General features: G+C 46.3%; 1 protein-coding gene across 1 annotated transcript in view; it reads right to left on the reverse strand.

The window, feature by feature from the left end:
* Scd5 (stearoyl-CoA desaturase 5) overlaps positions 1-20,762 on the reverse strand; it is a 71,733-nt gene that overhangs the window by 27,109 nt on the left and 23,862 nt on the right. The window contains 3 exon segments of the mRNA XM_021163367.1: positions 4,585-4,624; positions 9,029-9,079; positions 9,082-9,248. Of these exon segments, the coding sequence (XP_021019026.1) occupies positions 4,585-4,624; positions 9,029-9,079; positions 9,082-9,248 (258 nt within the window).

Genomic DNA, 20,762 nt, shown 5'->3' on the forward strand with positions numbered 1-20,762 from the left:
AGTCCCTTATCTGATTTAGGATAGGTAAAGATCCTTTCCCAATCTGTTGGTGGTCTTTTTGTCTTATTGACGGTGTCTTTTGCCTTGCAAAAGCTTTGCAGTTTCATGAGGATTTGTGATGGGATTTGTCAATATTCGATCTTACAGCACAAGCCATTGCTGTACTATTCAGGAATTTTCCCCCTGTGCCCACGTCTAGGGGGCAAGAGAAAAAGCGCCAGGCATTCCGAAAGCGAGCAGTGTGAAGAGGCAGCTCAAGCATCAGGAGCTGGAGCAGAGATGTCGGAGGGAATTCAAAGCAACCAAGTCAACAACTAGATTCTCTGCTGCATAAAACAGGCATCGGGCAAGAACACATGGCAAGTGTACCTGGAAAGTCAGAAATCATGATCACGGCCTTAAGGGCTCACAGACACTGGAAATGATAGCGTAGCAAAAATGAAGATCTTGGATGGGCTTTTTAGTATTTGTAGACACAGCTGGGGAAAAAGAGTCTCCCATGAATCAACCGTACAAGCTGTAACAAGCTGCAGGGGGTAGGAGAGCAACAGAAGAGAAGAAAGAGGCAGGAGAGCCAAGGAAGCTCAGAGAATCCAAAGCAGGGCAGATGGGGGTGGGAATAAGGCATGCAGGCAGGAATAAATAATCCTATACACAGGCTGGCAAAAGAAATCAAAACTACAGAAAAAAATTCTGCAGCAAGCCAGAAGGCAAGAATAAAAACACCTTTACCTGTACAGGAGGGATGATAAAGACCTCACAGAGCAAGCAAGAAAAGAGTAGGCTGACATACTTAACGTTTTGAGCAGAGAAAACGTTAACTAGAACTATCCTTGAAAAGTGAAAATAATATTTAAAAAAAAATCTCAGGCAAAGAAAACTGAAGGTGTGAATTGTGTGTGCCTGCTTTTCACAGGACATGAAAAGGAGTCAGAGGGGGCGGGTAAGGGAGAGAGGAGGGGGAGTGAGAGGGGGAGGGGAGGAAAAGGGGAGGGAAAGAGGGAGAAAGAGGGAGAGGGAGAGGGAGGAGAGAGGAAGAGGGAGAGAGAGAAAGAGAGAGAGAACCATATGGGTCAGAAACACGGTTTGCAAAATGAAAGGAAAAGCATTAGGGAAGGATTGATGACTATAAAAGAAACCCTGAGTTTCGTGTCCTTTATTGGTCTAGCAGGATGCCCAAAGTCATGTCTACTTGTGAATTCTCATCTCATGTGTCGCTATACAACTGTACATTTAGATGTATGCAGAGCCCCTGCTTGTATGAGAGAAATGACTGAGAGCCATGACATTAGGGACAAGAGGGCAAGTCAAAGTTCTGCATTAAACACGGAACACCAAGGTTCGTGAAGTGATACAGAATGACTTCAAAGTGAACTCGGATTAGTTCTCCGTTATAAACTTTAGGGCAACTGCTAAATTTTTTTTAAGTGTAACTGCCCTGCTCATCAAAGAAAGACACTGCGATGATAAAATATTAAAATCATAAAATATTAAAATCATAAAAGGAGAGCAAATACAGTGGTGTCTGCCTTTAGTCCCCGCATTCTGGAAGCTGAGGCAGTAGGATCGTAAGCTCTGGGCCACCTGGGCTGTACAGCAAGGCCCTGTCTCAAGAGACAGACAGACAGACATGCTAGAGAGATGGCTCACCAGTTAAGAGTGCTTTCTGATCATGGTTCCTGGTACACACAGTAGGTGGCCTCACAGCTGTCTGCAACAACAGTTCCAGGGACACACACATACACACACACACTCCATTTGAGAGAAACTACAAGACTCCGATGGGAGAAATCCAAGAGTTAGATAAATAAATGAAGACACCTCACGCTTATGGATGGGAAGGTTCAGTATCATAGAGACACCGGCTCTTCCTGGTTTGATCCAGGGTCACTGTAATTCTAACTGAAAGCCCAGCAACTCACTTGCCAAAACGATGCTATAGCTGGTACACGAGAGACAAGCAGAATGGCCAGCACCACATTGAAGGAGAAGGACAAAGTGAAGGAGGAAAACCCATCTGGCTCCAAGATGAACTGAACACCTGCGGTAATCACGATAGTACGGACGGTACTGGGGGGACAGACTAACAGATCAATGGAACAGGATGTAGTCCAAAAATACACCCACAAAAATAGTCAGCTGAGTATAACAGAGGAGCTAAAGCAATAAAATAGAACATGCATGCAGTCTTTTCTACAGAGAGTCCTACAGTAGCTAGACATATTCATATTAAAAATCTGCATTTAGCCACAGACATGAAGATAAAATACAGAACGGTCAAACTATTTGAAAACGGCAAAGGATTAAACCTAAATAACCTTGGATTTGATGGGTGAATTTTAGGTATAACCCCAAATATAATCTCAGAGAGGAGAGAGAGGGAGGGAGGGAGGGAGAGAGGGAGGGAAAAGAAGAGAGGGGGAGGGGAGGGGAGGGGAGGGGGAAGGGGAGGGGAAAGGGGAGGGAGAGGGAGAGAGCACTGATATTGTCCCTGATATGGTCTCCTCTACCAAAGACACTGGGGGAAATAGTTACAAAAGTCTTATCTGAAAAAGAACTGATTTTCAAAATATACAAAGAGCTCTGAAAACCTAAGATTAAGAAAATAGGCAGAGGCTGGAGAGATGGCTCAGAAGCTAAGAGCACTGGCTGCTCTTGCAGGGAACTTGGGTTCAGTTCCCAGCACCCACATGGCAGCTCACAACCATCTGTAACTCCAGGATCAGATGCCCTCATCTGGCTTCCACGGGCACTGCACACATGTGGTGCACACACACACACACACACACACACACACACACACACACACACACAGGCAATAAGACCAACAAAGCTAAAGACCAATAAGAATGAAATAAAACAAAATAAGTATGTTTTAAAAGAAAAGTACAGACCAGTAAAAAGGTGCCAACCATCTGCACACATCTCATTAAGAAAGGCTCTCTAGTGGAGAATTAGCACATGGGAAGAGGTTGTAAGTCACGTGCCATCAGGGAAAGGCATATCACGAGATAATGAGGTGTTACGAATCAATCAGAGTAGCTCAGTCCAAAACTGTGACAATATCAGATGCTGGCAAGGATGTGGGACAGCAGAGACTCTCACCCACAGCCTGCAGGAGCACAAAATGATACAGACACTTAGGAAGACAGCTTGGCTATTTTTTTTTCTAAAATTAAATATTGCCTTACTGTATAACACAGCCATAGTGTTTCTTGGCATTTTCTCAAATGGGTCTAAAATGTTATGTTCACAGAAATACCCTGCATGTGGATATTAATAATTTACTAATAATTGCCACCAAGATGTCCTTTAGTGAATAGCTAGGTAAACTGAGGTGTTACTGAGCAGTGTGTGGATCCCTATTTAGTGCTAACACGCGTTGAGCTGCCCAGTAGTGAGAAGATGTGAAGGAAACCTCAATGCACATTGCTCCCTCAAGGAAGGTGACCTGAAAAGGCTTCGTCCTGTGGGAGTCCAGTGGTGTGACAGACTGAACTATGGAGGCATGAGATGCACGTTGGAGGTGCTGTGGGGATATGAGTGATGAGGGAGAGCACACAGGGCTGTTGGGTAGTGAAACACTCAGATGATTCTGAATATGTGACCTTGTAATGTACATGTGACCAAACCCATAGAATACAACACCAAGACTAAGCCCTTATGTGAGCCATGGCTTCTGAGAGTGATGGTCAGTCTACATTTATCAGTTAGGGCAAGCATTTCATTGCTGAAAGATACTGATAACAGGGGTGCTATGCATGTGTGGGGTAGGAGTGTATGAGACCACCTTTGTGAGCATGTGTGTGTGTGTGTGTGTATGTGTGTATATATGTGTATATGTGTGTATGTGTATATGTGTGTATATATATGTGTGTGTATGTATGTGTGCATGTGCACTGTGTGTATGTGTGTGTATATATGTGTGTGCATGTGCATAGTGTATATGTGTGTGTACATGTGTATGTTTGTGCATTGTATGTACGTGTGTATGTGTGTATATATGAATGCATGTGCATTGTGTATATGTGTGTATGTATGTGTGTGCATTGTGTGTATATGTGTGTATGTACATATATGTGTGTGCATGTGTGTGCATGTATGTATGTGTGTGCATGTGTGTATGTGTGTGCATATATGTATATGTATATGTGTGTGTGCCTGTGCTTGAACACTGTATGTGTATGTATATGTGTGTGTGCCTGTGCTTGAACATTGTATGTGTATTATGTGTGTGTGTGTGTGCATGTATGTGTATGAGTGCACACATGTACTCTCCTGCAGAGGCTAGAGCAGGGCATCAAGTGTTTTCCTCTAGTGTTCTCTGTCTTGACACCTGAGACAAAGTCTCACATTGAATTGGAAGCTCGACACTTTGGCAAAATAGTCAGCAAGCTCCTAGGAGCCATCTGTCTCTGCTCCCCCTCTCCCAATGCTGTATCCCAGACCTGTGCAGCCACACCTGGGTGCTGGAGACTTGAACTCAGGTCCCCATGCTTGTAGAGTAAACACTCTCACCCACTGAGCAATATTCTCATCCTCTAAACTGTTCTCTCTTTTTTTTTTCTTTTTAATAATCTTTACAAAGAAAACAAATCAGGACCTTACTCAAAGGCACAGTGTACTCACCAAGAGCATGTCGTTTCCTTTTCCCTTGAGGGCAGATATGGCCAACAAGAGTAGAGTGGATAGGGTGTGTGTGTTCTGAGAAAACTCAGAAGTGTGCCTCTTGACCTCTACCAAACAACTCCTGGTTGGAGCTCAGTGGACAGCGTGGAACGTTAAATCACGGAGAGCAGATGTCACATGGAACCACAGATGTCACATGGAACCACAGATGTCACATGGAACCACAGATGTCACATGGAACCACAGATGCCACATGGCAAATACCGTTGTGCTGAAGGAAGAGGACCCAGGTTTTACAGAGCTGGTGCTGTGTCCTTTCTTGCCTCCTTGGAAACCTGTTTCTAAAATCAATCAATCTCACCCCTGCCCCTGCCCCTACCCCTGCCCCTGCCCATCCTTGTTCTATATCAAGTCCAGAGCTCCATTACTACAGTAATATGCTTCCAGACTGCTTTTAATTGTAGGAGAAATAAACTCCCTTCTTGTTTAAACTAAACACACTCTCTAACAGGAAGACCTATCTCAGCCTTATACATGACTCACTTCTAGGGTAACCCCAATACCAGTAGCACTTGGGCCAAGAGGATAGGTGGCGCTCATAGTTGGGCCTGCGTCACATCTAGCTCTGTCCTCTGCATGTCTATCCAACCTTGAGTAAGCATGCTACCACCAGACCACCCTTCATGCCTGACAGACACCATTGCAAGCTCTAGACTGGGCCTCAGACACCAGAGCAGGGAATTCTAAGCCCTGAGGAACCCAAGAATGTCACAGAAACCCCAGAAAGTCCATGTGGCCCTGCAATCTGCTCAGATACAAGGTGTGCCTTCTGAGGTCCAAGTAGTCTCTGTGTCACTCTTCCCCCACTCCCCCCTGGATGCCAGTCATGGTTGACTACTTGTTTTAGAGCCTTGGTACCTGGCCTTTTAGAGAAGATATGACCATACAGCCTGAGCTCTGATGCTTTCCTGATACTGTTAAGGATCCTGTCTTCCTCCATTAGGCAGGATGAAGGAATCACCCTCAAGCCTGGCTCTCAGATATGCTTGGCTTTGGTGGGCTGTTGCTTAGGATGGTTAAAAGAGGTTTGGCTGTCACTGAACTGCAAAGTCTGTGTTAATAGACGGAAGTGGGTCCTTCAGGTCCTCTGTCTCAGTCACACCCAGGAACATCTCCAACAGGTAGATGGATCGACATGTTTTGTGGACCCCACACCCTGGGGGCAGTGAAAAGGGGGCAGAGACAGAATGTTCCATTGTGGGATGGGACAGGAACTATTGCCCCAGAGAGCAGGACAGAAGCAGGGAAGCAGGGAAGCAGCTCTGTAAGGGACGTCCTCGGAAAGGCCCTGGACTGTGCTCCCAAGGCTCATTCCTGTGCCAGCTAGGAAGCCTGGCACTCAGCCCTGGATAAGGAGAACTGAGAGCTGATGTGGCAAGCCCAGGTCCTCCCCTGTAGCTCACCCTCAACACGCAATGACTTTGATTCCTGATTCCTGTAAGGAACCTGTCTGGTTGATACGGCCTGACTGCCTGGCATGACTGGGAAAACCAGTTGCACGAACATGACAGAATTCAAACTTCAGCATGGGGGTCTTGGATGTCCATTTAGTTCAGTGACTCTAAGGCTTACTTGGGATCCTGGGTCCCTGTGATCGCTGGATAATTACCAGAGGACAAGAGTGCTTTCCCACAGTGTTCTTGTGTCTTTCAAACAGTCAGGTATGACAGAAAGAACACTGAGCAAATAATCAGAGCCAGAGGGACTTCAAGCTCCAGTTTGCTATTCATATCTACGTATTACTTTTCTCATAGGCTACACTGTGTGTGCATGTTTAAATAGTGCATGGTGGTGCTTTTGACAGCTTAAAAACCTTTCTGGCCTACGTGTCCTTATCCTGACCACTTCCAGCTCCTTCTGTGAGACCTTCAGTCACCCTCACCATTCCTCTCCCTTGCAGTGAGAGTTAGGAGCTGGTCCTCTGTGCTTTCTTGGAGCTTGCCCTGTATTGCAGCATCTTTCTCACTGTCTGTAGGTTCCCTGCCCTTCTCTACACCTGGGGAGACAGAGGCTAATCTTTAGGGCCATCCTCACAGCACTGGTTCCAGCAGAAGCTCAAGGAGACTCGTGGAAAGATGATCCGAGTGGTGGTTCCTGATAGCTGGGCCCCTTTGGTGGTCACTGGCCCAGTGATGAAAGAGATGTTCCCAGGTGATGATTCAAGGAACTTGTCAAAATAGTCTTTGTTCTCCAGTTTACATTTAGAAACAGCCTTGGGACATGTGTCCTGCCAGAACACACATAATGAATCGTAATCCAACATTTTTAAGGGACAAGATCGGAGAGGGCTAAGAAATTCAGACTGCTATTATATCATCTCCGTCTTGTTAATAAAACAGAAGAGTCTTTGCCTTCTCATCCGGGCTCTTGACATCAATCTGAGGGTTGATTGTCCCAAAGCATGACAAATTGTATAGTGACATCATTTATATCACAGAACTGGAAGTGACATACATATCAAACCACAGCGTTGGTTAAATCAACTATGACACACTTGACTGAAGGATTGGCCCGAAGGCTTTGACAATGGTGTGTATAATGTAATCTGAAGTTAAAAGCGAGACATAAAATCACATGTGCAGTGTGACTGCCATCACACTAAATACATCAAATCTATGCCTAAACATAGAGACGGTGTGATATTAATAGCGGCAGTGTTTGTGTGTGAGGGCTGCGGCTGATTCTGCTTCCTTGTGCTTTTCTCTCTCTCTTTCTCTCTCTCTCTCTCTCTCTCTCTCTCTCTCTCTCTCTCTCTCTCTCTCTCTCTCTCTCTCTCTCTCTTCCCTCCCCATTTTCCTTCTTGGCAGTTTTGCAACCTCAGGATTGAACCTGTGCCCTCCTGCATGATAGGTACATATGTCCCACAAAGCTGTATCTCCGGCCCCATGACTTTTAATATTTACTTGTAGGGTAAAAACTCAAAATCAGAAAATCACATCACTGCTAACAGAGAAAACACTGTGTAATTTTCTGCTCTAAGACTTGAAGCTCATGGCACTCAGCATGTTTGCCCGAAAGAGCAGAGACAATGGAAGCAGAGAGGAAAACACAGTTCTGCATCACGCCCAGCAGCTACCTTTGGGTGACATCGTGACTTATGTGCACAGGCTCTGACTATATGCCAGCCATACTTCTACTTGCAAGCTATCTTCCCAAAGCTTTGTGGTGTATCGCTGCTACCCTATTTTATGATGAAATGGAGACACTAGTAATCTGTTCACTGGCCAGTGGGAGCATGGCTGGATCAGGGCAGTTTCCTCTTGAGTAATTTTCCACTCCTCTGCTCAGGAGGACAGTCTGCAGCACACTTCCTTTCATGCAAGGATTTTGGGGTTGACCAAAGGCACAGCATCTGTTCACAGTTTCAGCCTGAACAGATTCTGAACTGAAAGGTACCCAGCTGACTCCAGCCTGTCTGAGATGGTCTTGAATAACCACAAAGTCCCCATGTTATTGCAAAGAAAGCCCTGAGAAAGATATGGCTCCAAGGTTGTCCTGGTCACACACAAATCCATTGCTTTAGGAGCAACAAGCCTGTTTATAAATGCTCTTGGAGTGTCCACTGTTGTAGACCCTGACTAACATGAACTCGGCATATGGAAGCATGAAGGTGCCTGGCTAGAAGGTAAAGGACGCTTTCCTTTTGCTGACCCCATTATAGGCAGCCTTTCTTAGCGTGCTTATTGAAACTAGTTTTGCCCTGCAAATGGCAGTCAACTAAACAGGCTTGGCTAACACATGGGTGCTTTAAAAAAGAAAAGATTTGAGTACACAGTTGCTGTCTTCAGATACACCAGAAGAGGGCGTCAGATCCCATTACAGATGGTTGTGAGCCACCATGTGGTTGATGGAGATTGAACTCAGGACCTCTTGAAGAGCAGTTAGTGCTCTTAACCTCTAAGTCATCTCTCCAGCCCCCAACATGGGTGCTTTGAGGCACCCTGATAAGTGGTCCCGTCTTCTTTACACAGTAACCTACCAGTGCCACATTTCCATGGGGCAGCAAGAGCACTGAGAGAGACTCAGCTGTGTTGGCATCAAGCGTGTCACTATATAAGGCTGGACCCCTCCCTCTGCCTTCTCAGGGTAACTCAGGCAGAAGAGACAGGAAACTGACAAATTTCATGAATTCTGCCAGGCAAGGCCAATCAGAGGGAACGAAGCCAGGATTAATGGAAACCCGCCACATATGAAACTTCAAATTCAAAACAAACACAGACAGAACTTGATTAATGGACAGCCAATCTCAGAATGAGCTCAGCTGAGGGGGACTGTGCTGGAGATATGACTGCAGCCCTCTGCTTTGTCCCCTCTTCTGGTCCCTTTGCTATCCATTCACTCACTTTCTCTGGAACTGGACCACAGGGTCAACAAGCAGAGCAAGCAGATCAGCAGCATCAGCTTCTTGCCCTTCTCAATGGCATCCTGATGCCTGCAGACCAGCAGCTACCCAACGTGGGAGAAGAAGATGCCTCAACAGGCGTTATGGGGGTCCGCAAATGTCTCTGAGTGCTTGTGGTGGGCTTGATGGCCCTTGGCCCACTCCAAGATGTCGTTTTTACAGAGAGAAAACAGCCTGGATGAAGTGTCATCACCAGGATGCCCTTCCAGAAAGTTCCAGCCACTCCAACCTGTTCTCACTGTCCACTCCAGTTCTATTGTCCCCACACAATCCCCCCCCCCCCATCCAACTCCTAAACATGGTCTGGGATAGTTTTTCACCAGAACAGGAGGAAGTTCTCATTCAGCAGGATGCAAACTTGAGTTTGGGGTATATTGAAGAGGTCAGCTAGGTGTTGCTGAAGGAAGAGAACACTGCTTCCTGCTCACGGCAGCAAACATGAAGGCTTAGACTATATGCCCCCAGTTCATCTCACTAGGAAAACAGTTATGGAGCCAAGATGGCGGCTCCTCAGACCTAAGACACACCCCTTCCTCTTCTAGTGTAGGGATTCATTTACAGGGAGCGCTCATTCTTTTAAAAAGATTATAGCAGTTCTTTAATGCACTCAGTTTTTTTTTTTTTTAAGGAGACCTAAGTGGAGCGTTCTGAAGGGCTAGGAACACAGTTCTCCCCCAATTAAGCCTAACACAAAAGTAAAACGAAACAAAGCCAAAGGAGCGACGCTGACAGTTCGGAACAACGGCTTTGGTTTTAAGTCCTCTCGCCAGATGGCTTCCTTACAGTGGCTTTTGACTGGAACAATGGAATGAGGGAAGGGTTTGGGCCCCATTCCAAAGCACAGAAGTGAGCCAAAAATACTTCAAGGGATAGCTTTGCTCTCGCTGTGTCTGTAACTGTAAAGCTGAGACCATCGAGAAAGGGATTCAAAAACCAAACTGTGAGCCAACAATAGAACCGCAAAAAGAAATCGGGTCGCCTGTTTGACCCACAGGCCTCTCTCTTCCCTCTTAGCCTGCATTTATTTCTCTCTGACCTGGGAATGACAGGAAGCAGCTGGTGGAGGACAGAAGAACCTGCCTGTGGCCAGCACCTGTGACTGGGGAAAGGTGTGTGCGCCTCTGGTGCGTTGGAGTCCAGGCAGTGTGTACCTTAGAGACGGACCAAAGGGAAAGCTGGGGTGAACTAGAAGACATGAGCAAACTGAACTTTGACAGAGAGAGAAGCCAGAGTCCTACAGTCACCTCATGGACTTCCTTCCTGCCCTGTTCATATAGTGTTGTGTTTTATAAAAAGATAAGGAGAGAAGGAATGTTGATGAATGTGCAGTGGGGTGTAGGGAGGGATGCCTCCGAAGTCCACGCTAAAGCATCCCGAATAGAGCTTATTTGGGGCATAGGGAGGGGAGATGAGAGGGTGGGGGGGGTGGAGAAAGAGTAGAGGAGTAGAGGTCAGCGGTGAGCATGTGGGGGGGGAGGGCAAATGGGGAGAGAGAGGACCAGGAGCGAGAGGACAGAGCAAGAGAGCAAGAGAGAGAGGAGGGGGGCAAGCAGCCCCTTTTATAGTGAGTCAGGCACACCTGACTGTTGCCAGGTAACCGTGGGGCAGAGCCTAGACTAAATGCCAACATATAGTGCTGACTACTCCAGTCTAAAACTATAGACGCCATTCCATTGTTTACATGTCATTGAGTAAGATAGGATAAGACAGGATAGGGGAAGGGAGAGGAAGGGATGGGGCAGGGGAGCAAGGAGGAGGGAAGGGGAGAGTAGAGGATGGGACATAAGAGGAGAACAGGACAGGACGGGGAGGCACAGAGTTGACCAGTTCCCACTGATGCCCTGGCTCTTGTGTATTGGTATGCCATCTGTTCCTACCCTGGGTGTGTGTTGGGGCAGGGGGGACACTCTGAAAGGAACATGCTGAATCAGTCACCATGCTGAAAGCCTAAATTTGTATATATTCTAAAATAACAAATTATAAAAAAGTGCAATTTGGAGTTTATATTCAACAGTAGGTTCTGATAGGCCAGACTTAATGCACGTTACAATCACATCGTAACCTCTATTGGTCATTCCTAAGAAAGTCCTGAAGTGTTCAAGGACTTACCTGGGCTCTAAGAGACCAGGGAATAACTGTGACAAAGGTGGGTGGGGCAGGAACAGGAAGTGAGAAGATCAAGAGGGCACACTGATGGTGCAGGTTTGACCCTCGAAGAAACCGTGTCATGGTCCTACTTTAGGATGATCAATAGAAGTGTAATGTAAAATAAAACAAACCACTTATCAGTGTACTGGTAGCCACATTAAACCTTGAAAGCAAGGAAGTAATATTAATTTTAGTAGTGTGCTGTACTCGATGTAATGTACCCCAAATATTACCATTTCAATAGGAGTGTAAAAGTTATAGGGGTGTGGCTCTGAGGCTACAGTGCTTGTGTGAGCATGGCGGCTGGAGTCTGGATCTCCAGAGGCCACTGTAAAACCATGTGGTGTCACAGGCCTAAAACCCCAGTGCTGAGGGGGCAGAGGCAGGAGGCTCCCGGCAGCTCTCTGACCAGATGGTCTGACTGAGTTGTTGAGCTGCAAGCAGAGTGAGAGGCCCTGCCTCACAAAACGAAGCATAGAGAGCTAGAGGAGGTCAGCTGACCTTGACGGTTGAATTCAATACGGAATTCAGTGCTATCTCCACATATGTATCACACACACAGACACACACAGACACACACAGACACACATACACACTGGCGGAGGGGAGAGACAGAGACAGACAGAGAGACAGAATTATTATTATTATTATTGAGGGACTTCTCCTTATTTCTTCTATGCTCTGTCTTAGAAATGTGGTATGTATTTTTCTCCCACAGAACGTTTCTCTTCAGGCTGTCCACATCCCAGGTGCTCGGTAGCTAACTGTAGCCATTGGCTACCACACTGGACAGTGTAGGTCTAACTCACAGTTCCTACAAATGTCATGTACTTCACTTTTCCAAGTTTTTAAGAATTCAGTGCTGCCTCGGAGGAGATGGTGCATGCCCTCAGGAGGCAGAGATGGGCAAATCTCTGTGAGTTCAAGGCCAGTCTGGTCTACATGGTGAGTTCCAGAACAGCCAGGGCTACACAGTGAGACTTGTTTCAGTGTTGCCTGCTGGTGTGAATGTGAAGCTGGCACAGAGGACAGAGTGGCAGAGATGTCCTTACGTTGTCCATGACTTTTAAGCTAGCAGATCATCATCTTCTGGACGCTGGCTTTAGGGAGCAGCTGTGGCTGTATATGAACACCTGGCCACAAGAATGGTCACCAGAGTGAGAACACGGGGGGAAACGCTGAGATTCCACAGACTAGATTTCAACCGACCACTTTGTGATGCGCGTTAATCAAGTAAGTCCCATTCATATAGTAGAAAGTGTCTTTCTCTATGTATGCATAATAATGTACACATAGACGTTTCTGGAAAGAAATAGTTAAGTCTTAGAGTCACTTCAAGAGGCAGCGATGAGAAAAAAAATGCTTTTTCTCTTTTCTTTTATGCTCTGAGATGACTAAAGGCCGATTAGTTTTGTGGCTAAAATTTTAACAAAAAGGATATTGTGCGATGATAGAATGACCATCAAAGCAGTCCCGTGAAGTAGTTTTCAAAATGGTACGTATGCTGTTAACCCACTTTTTAAACAAACAAAATGTGTGTTTGCACATAGGGAAATGGAGGGAATCTATAAGGTGAACTTGACAGTGTCTCTCCACTATATGAGTCTGTAGGGGATCCTCTTTAGTTTTCATTTTCTAACTTTTTTATTATGTGCAGATTTTAAGAATATTTTATCAGTTCTTTTAGAAAAATTGTTTGATCATATTCACTCAATATTCAGCTCTTCCCAGACCCACCCACTCCTCCCTTCCCATACAATCTGTGTCCCTTTTCAAATTAAACCCGTTGTGATGGTTTGAATGAGAATGCTCCCATAGCCTCATATGTTTGACTACTTGGTCTCTGGGAGAGGATTAGGAGGCCTGGTCTTGCTAGAGGAAGTCTGTCATTGGGAGGAGCTTCGAGGTTTCAAAAGACCTGCTCCTTATCCATCATTTTCAGTTAGCTCTCATAAGCTCTTCACTGTCATCATAGACTCCAATCCTCTGAAACCATAAGCCCAGTTAAACCCTCTCTTTCATAAGTTGCCTTGGTTACAGCTTTATCACAATAGAAAAGTAACTAAAAAACCCATTAAGACAAATTTGTGTTACCCACTCTTGAATGAGAGGCTTTCCACTACAGCAGTGTCAACTGACCAGGGGCGACAACCTAGAGAACATAGCTTCTCCCTCTCCCAGCACCTACCAATAGTCAGTGCCCCGCCACCATGGGATTTCAGGCTCCGCCCCCATGGGATTTCAGGCCCTGCCCCCATGGGATTTAGTCTGGTTTAGGCTTGCATAGATCTTATAGACAATGTCACAACCGCTGTTAGTCCACATGTGCAGCTGCCCTGCGTGTCCAGAACACACCGTTTCCTTGTAGCCACCCACTGTCTCTGGCCTTACACTGTTCTGCCCCCTTTTCCACAAGGACCTCTGAGCCGCCTTGGAAGAGGGGGTGAGGTATACATGTCCCATCTAGGGCTGAGCATTCTGCAATCCCTTCTCACCTGAGCTTTGGCTAGGTCTAACTCTCTGTGTTAATTTTCATCTGCAAATAGAAGTGTCTCTGGCAGGGTCGAGAGATGAATTAATGCTCTATCAGATGTGCAGATTTCTCTCTTGTAATATTAAGGAAGCATACTGTTATTGAAAAAGTTCTTATCTTCCTTAACCAAAAAGTCCCATCTTAAAAGTACTTGCCTGGCATGAAGGCCCTGGGCTCTATGGCCAGGACTACAAAGCAGAGGAGAGACGCTCAATCAGGATCGTCACAACAGTAAGCGTTGATGATGGGCACTGCTGGAATACAGGGGATTTGACTGTGGTCTGAACAGTAGATAATAGTCATATGATCATTAAAACTCCTAGTTTGTTGTTGTTTTGAGGTATGTAGGGAATGCACTTGAACTTAGACGTGCAGTTTTGAGATGGAAAGGTGGTGAGTGTGTTGCTAACATCCAGATGGCTTAGGAAAAAGTGCATGTGTGCATATCACACACACACATGCACATGAATACACACACATATACACACAAACACATGCACACACAAGCACCACATGCATGCACACACGTACACACACAAACAATGCATATACACACAAACACAGGCACACATAAGCACCAACACATACAAACACACACAAACTTACACACACACACACACACACACACACACACACACACGCACGCACATACCAAATATTCGAAATTCAACCAGAGGTTTAAAGCTGGCAATCATAGGTAAAGTTATACATCGGTTCAATACACCTCCCTTGAAATTTTTTTTGAGCTTGACATTTTTAAAAATTAAAACATAATCAAGAAAGAAAAAACATATATAAGAATAGTCCCAGCTCGGCGGTGAGCCCTGTCCTGAGGAGCTCTGCCGTGGGCCGTGTCCTGAGCTCGGTGGTGAGCCCTGTCCTGTAGAACCACATGAAGCACTGAGACTCAGCCCATCACTGAACATGTTCTTGTTTCTGCTCCTGTATGTTTTCATAGCACTAATGACAAGCGTGTCCGCTGGTGTGCAGTGCACTGTCTTACACCAGTCCCCTGCCCTAGCCTGTACTACCTATCATGGATGATGTCCCTAACCAAGGTCCCTGGTGAACAACGCTGATCACTTAGAGATTCTTCTCCACACTTGTCACTCCTCATGCCACCGGGGACTCGGGCAAAGGCAGTGTACCTCAGAAGCAGCCTGCCTGGATGAAACTACGTTCCTTCTGCTTTATTTCATGATCAGAACAAATTTCTGCTGGGCATGTGGGCGCACTCTGTGTTCAAGGCCAACCTGGGCTTCAGTGAGACCCTGCCTCAAAAGAAAACAACTCAGGCTGCATTCCACTGTTGACAAGAGGGAAGGCAGGCTGCACACAGCTCAGAGCGTGCCTCTTTCCCAGAGATGAAAACAGATCAGTGCTTGGGGTTCCCCTGGCACCCCTGGAAACAGATGTTCACTCCTGAGCAGACACAGTGTGGCTGTTACGTTCTGTAATTCAATTTTTTCTGGTTGCTTAAAAGTCCAAAAGAACGTTCCAGGTGGGCTCAAAACCCAGCCAAAGGGAATTCTGCTTCTATTCATAACTTGTCTGTGCTTCCGGTAAGTAGTGAGAAGGAAACCAGTCCTAACATGTCAACGTATCTGCTGAGACAGGCAGGCTTGGGAGAGGGGAGAGATCGTTTGCGTGAGTGTGCCAGAGTGCACTCTGGGTAAAGGCATCCTTCTGTCAAGAAGTCAAATAGGAAACGGCTCACTGCCCACCTCCTGGGAGTTGTAAGTCACTGGAAATCAATCATCTCAGGGCTCTGCTAATCCAGTCTAGCTCATATGCCAACACTGTACGGGGTAGCCTGGGAGACCCTTCAGTGCTTCCCCCACCATTAATACTGAGTCAGCACTAATTCACTTACAGATGATGCTTACAATCTGTAAAACCTGGTCCGGAAAGTCTCCGCCGGGGGCCTGGCACAGGTGTCCGCCATCTGGCAGGTACCTCTGAGAGGCTAGCTGCTGGCCGCTGGCACTTGTCTTGATAGGATACTCCACCTACGCCAGGACTTAGAAATTGGAGGGAGTTTAGAAGCCAATCTTAGTGACTCGAAAGGTGTTTGCTGACAAAATTTAAAGTCTGCAAAGGGGTAAAGGGATGTTGGATCTTATTTAGAGTGTTTAAAGGAAGCCTCACTGTGTGGCCCAAGCTGGTCTCAAACCCACTATGTTGCCCAAGTCGACCTCAAACTTGCAGCCATCCATCTGCCTCGGCTTCCTGGAATTAAAGGTATAAGCCGGCACTCCTGGATGATCCTTTTTAAAAGCATGTTATTGGGAGGAGGCTGTACTTGTTAATGTGTGTGTGTGTGTGTGTGTGTGTGATGTACACGCACACAGAGCCAAAGGCTGGCCTTAGGTGTATCCCCTCAGTTACTCTCTACCTTTCTGTTTTTGAGGCAGAGTATTTTATTGAATCGAGAGCTCACCAATCCTGTTACTTGGCTGGGCAATGAACTTCCTGTATACCTGTCCTTCCCTTCCGCCTCTACCCCTGTGCTGGGTTACAGGCATGAGGCATGAGCCACTCTGCCTAGGTTTTAAAGTGGGTTCTGGGGATTCAAACTTGGGTCCTCATGTTCGTCCAACAGGCACCTTATAAACTGGGCTAGTTCCCAGCCCCACAAAAGCATTTTAAAGGTTTGCATTAATGCTGGTTTGGATGGGTAGGGGAAGGACTTACAAACCCTCAGCTCTAGCAGGGGAGCTACTGGCTCTTGATGGCTGCTGGAGGTGGGAGGATCACTTTTCTTTGAGGAGTGGCTACCGATAGATCACCCATGTCTGAGTGGATGACCCCACACTCAAACGTGTAAAGGTAGTATAAGACTCTGTCGAGCCTTATCTTACTGGGACTCCCTGAGTGAATGAACGTCTCAGAGCAGGAAATCGATGCAAAAAGCAAGAGGAATTTATTGTTCCAACATGTTGGGGTTGCCATGCACATGGAGAGAGAGAGAAAGACCACACACAGCCTATCCAGTGAGCCTTTATATAGTTCTCAAGGCAGCAGCCACTGGGTACAATGTGATTGGCAGGACAATGTGACTTTTAAACTGATCTGTCTTTAGGAAATGAGGTAGGTGGCCAACAGTCTTGGAATGTGTCTATGAGCCCAGGGCCTCCCCTACCTGCAGGTGGCTTGTGGTTGGTCCCTCCTCCCTGTGGTCTGAGGAATGTAATTAGCCCCTCCCTTCCGGAGGGGAGGGGTGCCCATGACCTTTCTCTTCCAGGAGGGAAGGGGCCTGGTAGAATTTTCAAAAGTTCCTGAGATGACCTCTTCAGCAGCATCAATTGGACTCATTGAGGAATCAGGATGTGGGGCAGGGCGTATGGGGAGAGGGGAGGGAGAAGATGAAGTTTGGAGGGAGATGTACTAGGGTTGAGAGGTGAAACAGGGAGTGGCTGGATGCATACGATCAAGACATGTTGTATATATGTATGAAATTTTCCAAGAATAAAATGCCTCTGATAATTTTCCAAGAATAAAAAATCAATAGAAATGTCTCTGATAGCCCTTTCATGAGAGTTCCCGTGTTCAGGTCGGGAAGAGTCATTGGTCAGAGGAGTGGGTTGTATTCTGTACTCCTTTACTTTATGTGTAAAAAGTTTGGTTGAAAAAAGTGGCCATGATGCTTAGTTTTAATTGTCAATTTGACACAATCAAGAATCACCCTGAAGGCCGGGCAGATTTCTGAGTTCGAGGCCAGCATGGTCTAAAGTGAGATCCAGGACAGCCAGGGCTACACAGAGAAACCCTGTCTTGAAAAATAAAAACAAATCACCCTGAAAGAAGTCTCAGTGAGGGGTTATCTAGATTGGTTGGGCCTGTGAGCATGTCTCTTGGGACTTCTCTTGATTACATCAATTGAAGTGGAAAGCCCTACTCCACCATGGGTGGCACCATTCCCTGAGCACCTGGATTATGTGAATGGAGAAAGTGAGGTGAACATTGGCACACATGCATCAATTCATTGCTCTCTGCTCTTGACTGTGAGTATGATGAGACCAGCTATGTTCACTTCCTATAACCTTGACCACAGGGAAACCTAGGACTGTTAGCCAAATAAGCCCTTGCTCCTTGAAGTTGCGTTAGCAGCCATTTTATCACAGCAATAAGAAATAAGATTAAGGCAATGGCCTGGCATTTGGATAGCAGTGAACACACTTGGCCCCCAGGTCTTGCCCTTTAAGTACTATCACCCATTAACGGGAATTGGAACTCGGGAGAAATACCCAATGCAGAATGAGAGCAGGAAAGCTCATGCGGAATTGGCAAATGCTATTGTGGGGATGGGGAAAGTGTCTGAACATCAGGGTTTGGGCTAGGGGTGTCGCTCTGAGGTAAAGTGCTTGCCTAGTAGGCACAAGGCCCTGGATATAATCCTCAGCACTGCAAAGAAAAGAAATAGCAAGAATGGATGGGAGAGACCAAATGTGGGGTATGAGTCTATCTGCAATCCCTCAAACTGAATAAACTCAAGCAACCAGGCCATTAAAATTAATACTGACAGCCATTAAGTATAATCTATTCAATAAGGATTCATGGGCCCAAAATAAGCAGTAACAACAAAAACATAACCCCTCTTCCTTTCAGGAGAATGCCAACCAACAGAGGCAGAAGGAATGATGGCTGCAAATCCCTATTTGGCATCAGTCATGGGCGTAACGGATTTAGGAAGCATTGCCAATGTAAGCTAAAACTAGTGGGTTAAAAATTGATGAAGACATATCTACACAGTCTCATAGTACATTAAACACTGAGGTGTTGCACGGCTCAACCATTTGCCACGTCATCTTCAGCACAGAAACTTGGCAGAGGCCACCTTCACCAAGCAATCAAAGTTCATGCCACCAGAACATGACCAGGTGGGATCGAACACCTCTCGCTTAAAGCTAAGAACACGAGATCATTTTGGGTAGATTTCCTGCCTAAAGGCACACTCTGGGTCCAGTAATAAGGGTCTATGAGGAGACCCCAACTGAGTCACTCTACAGGGAAACTGACCTTGGCCACTCCATTTCAAAGTCGTCAACATTGGAAGATCAAAGAAAAGATTGTTCCAGACTAAAAGATTATAGAGAGGCCTCACAACTCACTCTTACCATCCTGGATTAGACCTCTGATTAGTGCCACATCATTAAGTTGCTGGATTCAGTAAGTGCTGTGTCTATGTTAAGTTATCTTGTTATCAGGAAATGCGCTCTGACGTTCCGTTGGCAGAAAAGAGTATGATGTTTAGAACAGTCTCAAAAGATTTCAAAGGATACAGGCGAATGCACGTACACACGAACGTGGACAGGAGAGGGAGCACATGAGACAAGGCGCTAATCACCAGTCCATCTGGGGGCAGGAGATACAGACGGGTCTTCATCCCAGAACAGCAAACTCAAGCTTTAAACAGGGATGGTTTCAAAATGAAAGTTAAAGCTAAAGCATTTCAAAGGCATCCCTCTGTGAAGCCTCTGGCTTTCATCCTTGTCTGCAGCTCCTGTGGTGACTTTGTCACAGCCTCCAGCCACTGGTCCTTTTTTTTTTTTTTTTTTTTTTTTGTTTTTCGAGACAGGGTTTCTCTGTATAGCCCTGGCTGTCCTGGAACTCACTTTGTAGACCAGGCTGGCCTCGAACTCAGAAATCCGCCTGCCTCTGCCTCCCNAGTGCTGGGATTAAAGGCGTGCGCCACCACGCCCGGCTCAGCCACTGGTCCTTTCATCAGCTCAGTGAGAGAGTACTCTGCAGACATCTTCCATGCCGCTCACATTCCCCAAACACCGGCCATGTTCTTGATTATTATGTGACAAGCTGCCCCTTACTGCTGTTCTCATAAAAGCGGAACTTTGCAGCAGTCAGTGATCTCCCCCTTTGAAGATCTGGCCCTGTTATTCTTATCATCTCCACTTTGGCTTTCAATGTGACAAATATTTATGTTTGGTTTTACACTGGCAGACAAGATAAGGGCAATCAAGACTGTCTTGGGGGAACCTCAGTGTTTATGGAAGATAAAACAAGCATAAAGCAATTGTGGCAAATACAAACAGGTGCAGACTGAGACTGGAACCTCAAGGCAATGAAAAAATATAACATAAAAGCAAAATTCTAGGCCTTTAGGCCCAGGCTTGAGAATGTAACCTCTGTGACTCAATGCTCCAAGGTATGCTAATCATAAAACAGATAGCTGTTCCTATCCACCCACCCGCTTCCTGGGTTCAAAGAGTGTTCATTCAAAGAAAGTCACCCTGACCCACCCAGACCACTGCTGGAACCCACTATGCAAATGTGCTATTGTTAGGGGCTTAGAAACTATCTTGAGAAATAACCCGAACAATTACCAGGTATTCCTTGTGACTCTTGTGACTTTGCACTTCCTTGTGATTCTTAACTGGTATTTTTGGTATTTTCCACCTTCTTGAGTTGTGGTTTCTTCCTTTAAATACCCCCTTACCCAGCTACTTGGGGCACCACGGTCCTCTACCCCTGCGTGGTGTATGACCGAGGGCCCGAGAGTGCTCTTAAATTAAAAGTCCTCTTGCAGTTTGCAGCAAGATCTTTTCTCATGAGTGATTTGGGGTGTCACCTCTCCTGAGTCAGAACGTGAGGGAGTCCTCACATTGTGTGTCTTTCAGCAGATGGGTGAGCTTGCAGGAGATGTTGCTGGGGACAGGACAGGCCTTTCTCACCTGGCAGACCTCAGGTTGAGGGGAGTTGAGGGTGAGGGTGAGGGAGAGCTGGTGACACCATCTGAGGAGAAGGGAGGACTTTCAAAGTCAGGCGTCCATAGCACCGAGCTAGGGCAGGATGGGCGAGATGAAGACAAAGACTCTGATGAGGAATAAAGGTCTTTGTTCCTGGTTCTTAGCTCAGAGCTTTGAGAAGCTTGGCATTGCTTTGCTTAATGGCTAGGACAGTCCTTGTCACACTGTAGAAGTGACTCACGTGCACCCCTAGAGAGTGGGGACAGATCACTAGAAGGACCAGTCA

This window comes from Mus caroli, chromosome 5 (assembly GCF_900094665.2).
Source record: "Mus caroli chromosome 5, CAROLI_EIJ_v1.1, whole genome shotgun sequence".
Classification (NCBI taxonomy): Eukaryota; Metazoa; Chordata; class Mammalia; order Rodentia; family Muridae; genus Mus; species Mus caroli.